This window comes from Tupaia chinensis, unplaced genomic scaffold (assembly GCF_000334495.1).
Source record: "Tupaia chinensis unplaced genomic scaffold, TupChi_1.0 Scaffold000648_1, whole genome shotgun sequence".
NCBI classification, from domain to species: Eukaryota; Metazoa; Chordata; class Mammalia; order Scandentia; family Tupaiidae; genus Tupaia; species Tupaia belangeri.
Window position 1 is genome coordinate 180,867 of NW_006160169.1, and position 2,528 is coordinate 183,394.

The 2,528-nt window shown below is 42.2% G+C and overlaps 1 protein-coding gene across 1 annotated transcript in view; it reads left to right on the top strand.

The window, feature by feature from the left end:
* LOC102496771 (vomeronasal type-2 receptor 116) overlaps nt 1-2,528 on the top strand; it is a 30,463-nt gene that overhangs the window by 7,904 nt on the left and 20,031 nt on the right. Inside the window, exon 2 of the mRNA XM_027776255.1 lies at nt 5-169. Within this exon, the coding sequence (XP_027632056.1) occupies nt 5-169 (165 nt within the window). The remainder of the gene's footprint in view (nt 1-4; nt 170-2,528) is intronic.

A 2,528-nucleotide genomic window follows, 5' to 3' on the forward strand; every position in this document is an offset into this window, starting at 1 on the left:
CCAGGTGCGGCCCCGCCTGCCACTCGCAGGCCTGGGGCCATGCGCAGGCGTGGCGGCCACACGTAGGCCTGGAGGCCATGCTCAGGCCCAGAGGCCACACGCCAGCCTCGTGGAGGCAGCAGAACGTGGAGCAGAGGCCCGGCCGCGCGGGGCATGGGCGGGGCCCGCGGTGGGGCCGCGAAAAAATTAGAAAGAGAGAACAAGGGACCAGATGGTGGCACAGTGGTAACACAACTAGACCCACATAGGAAAAGTCCTGGGGCTCACATGCATGCTGGGTGCATATACATGCACATGTGCCTTTGCTCTGGGTTGGCTGAGCTTGAGCTTAAAGCAACTTCATTCTCTCTCTCATAGAAGAAATAAACGAATTCAAAAAAGAGAAAAAAGACAGTAAGAGCACTGCCCGAATTAATCTTCTTTTTCCCCCAATTTGCTGTAGTGTACGTGCAGTCAGAGGAGAGAGACAGAAAAAAGGGAGAGAAGGAAAGTTAGAAAGCACCCTCAGGGAGGATGGTCATACTGCAAGCCCTTCTCCATTCTCCTCCCAGGATTTGGGGCCCATGTGCAAACTCATGCACCCAGTGTGTTTTCCAAGCCACCAGGTCCAGGACTTGAACCACACAGTCAGCTGTGTATGATCCAGCCACTTTAACTATCACACCATGGGGTAGCCCCCAATTTTTTTTTTTAGTTTATTTATTTATTTCTATGAATGAGAGAGTCCCTCCCCACAGGGTCTTATTGCCATGATCCGACCTCAGCCTTCAGCCAGGTCTGGATCATGAGCAAGCCATGCTTGGTATACTCAGGAAGTTCTCTGGACTTGAACTGGGAACATTCTCATGTGGGATTACCTTACAAACCATCAGGTTTCACTGCTGTGCCACTGTCTGGCCCCATGAGGTACATCTTACGATGATGCATTTTGAGATTTAAGAGTAAACCAGATTTATGGGAATCAGTTTTGTAGGGGAGAAGGAAATCTCCCTCCCTCTCCCAAAGTTTCTATTGAAAATCACTGACAATAGGCAGATTAATAAAATAAAAGGCATACAGATTTAAAAAAAAAAAAGAATACATCTGTAATTTGCCTATATATATATATATATATATATATATATATATATATATACATACATATATATACATACACATTTTCAAAATGAATAAAAAATGGTGAATGTGAGCACTCCTCATTGATACCCTTAAAAAAAATTGTCCTCCCCATGCATTAATGATCCTCCTTTAAAATTACCTCTGTTTACATGACAGTGTCTTCATGCAGCTAAATGATTTCTCATCTCACTCACGAGGTCCTAAAACCTCTCTTCATTGTTTGGAAACAATTTGCTTTATGTAGAGAGAAAAACATTTCAAGGTTTTCTAGAGCCCTGGGAACATCATTCATACCAGCTCCATGTACCAGTACAGGGGAATCTCTGAATGGCAGCCTAGGCCTAAAACTGTACATCTTGTGGCTTGGCTGAAGAGTTTGCCCTGAATCACATGACTTCACTGAATTTTCTAATGCTGCCCCCTCTGTTTAGGTTCACATGGAAGAACTATCAATATGTATTGGCCTCTTACTTTGCCATTGAGGAGATCAATAAAAGTCCCCATTTGCTACCCAACACTTCCTTGGGTTATAATTTCTATGATGCATTTCCTAGTGACAGAAGAACTTTAGAAAATGCTCTGTTTTTGCTCTCTGGAGGGAATCATATGCTGCCAGACACAGAAACAACCTGTTGTTATCATTGCAGGAAACATGCCAACATTTTCAGCCCAAGTTGGAACCCTTTTGGAGCTCTACAAAAGCCCACAGGTAAGTGGGTTGTCATGTTGGGGAATGAGAGTTGGATAACTCTTAATACTACCCTCTCACATGTGAGCAGAGAAAATGTAGAATCTGGATTTACATAATCCTGGAGTTCCTCAACACCTCTCTTGGTTGTTTGGACACACCTGAGGGAAAAAGGCACATGGAATTTTTTTTTCCATGAAACACGGTGCCAGCTACAAAGTGGGAACTCTTTTTTTTTAAATTATTTTTTTAATTTTTATTTATTTATTTATTTTTCAATTTATTTATTTGCATTCATTCACTGTACATCATTACAGCATACAACATGAGATTTTCCATCCAGAGTATACTGTATATTGTCTCAATCAAGCACATCAACAAACATGTTATTGTCAGCAAATGATCTTCCATTTCTTGTTTTCTGTATGTTTTGCTTTTTTCCCTCCATCCTTGATTCCCTATCTCTTACCCTCTGCCACCTCCCACTCTCCTCCCACACTGTCTCTGGTATCTATGTTTGCTTTCTATACTGTTTTCCCCCACATTTTATTGAATCACCAAAGACCCTAATCAATCCAAATACCCTCATAGCAAACACAGATGACACACACATTTCCACGAGCACAAGTCTAACTTTACGCATCCTATAAAGTAGCACCTAGCTGGGGTTACATATCCTACTGCAGTCATTGAATAGATATATTTTTTTTCCTGAAACTTT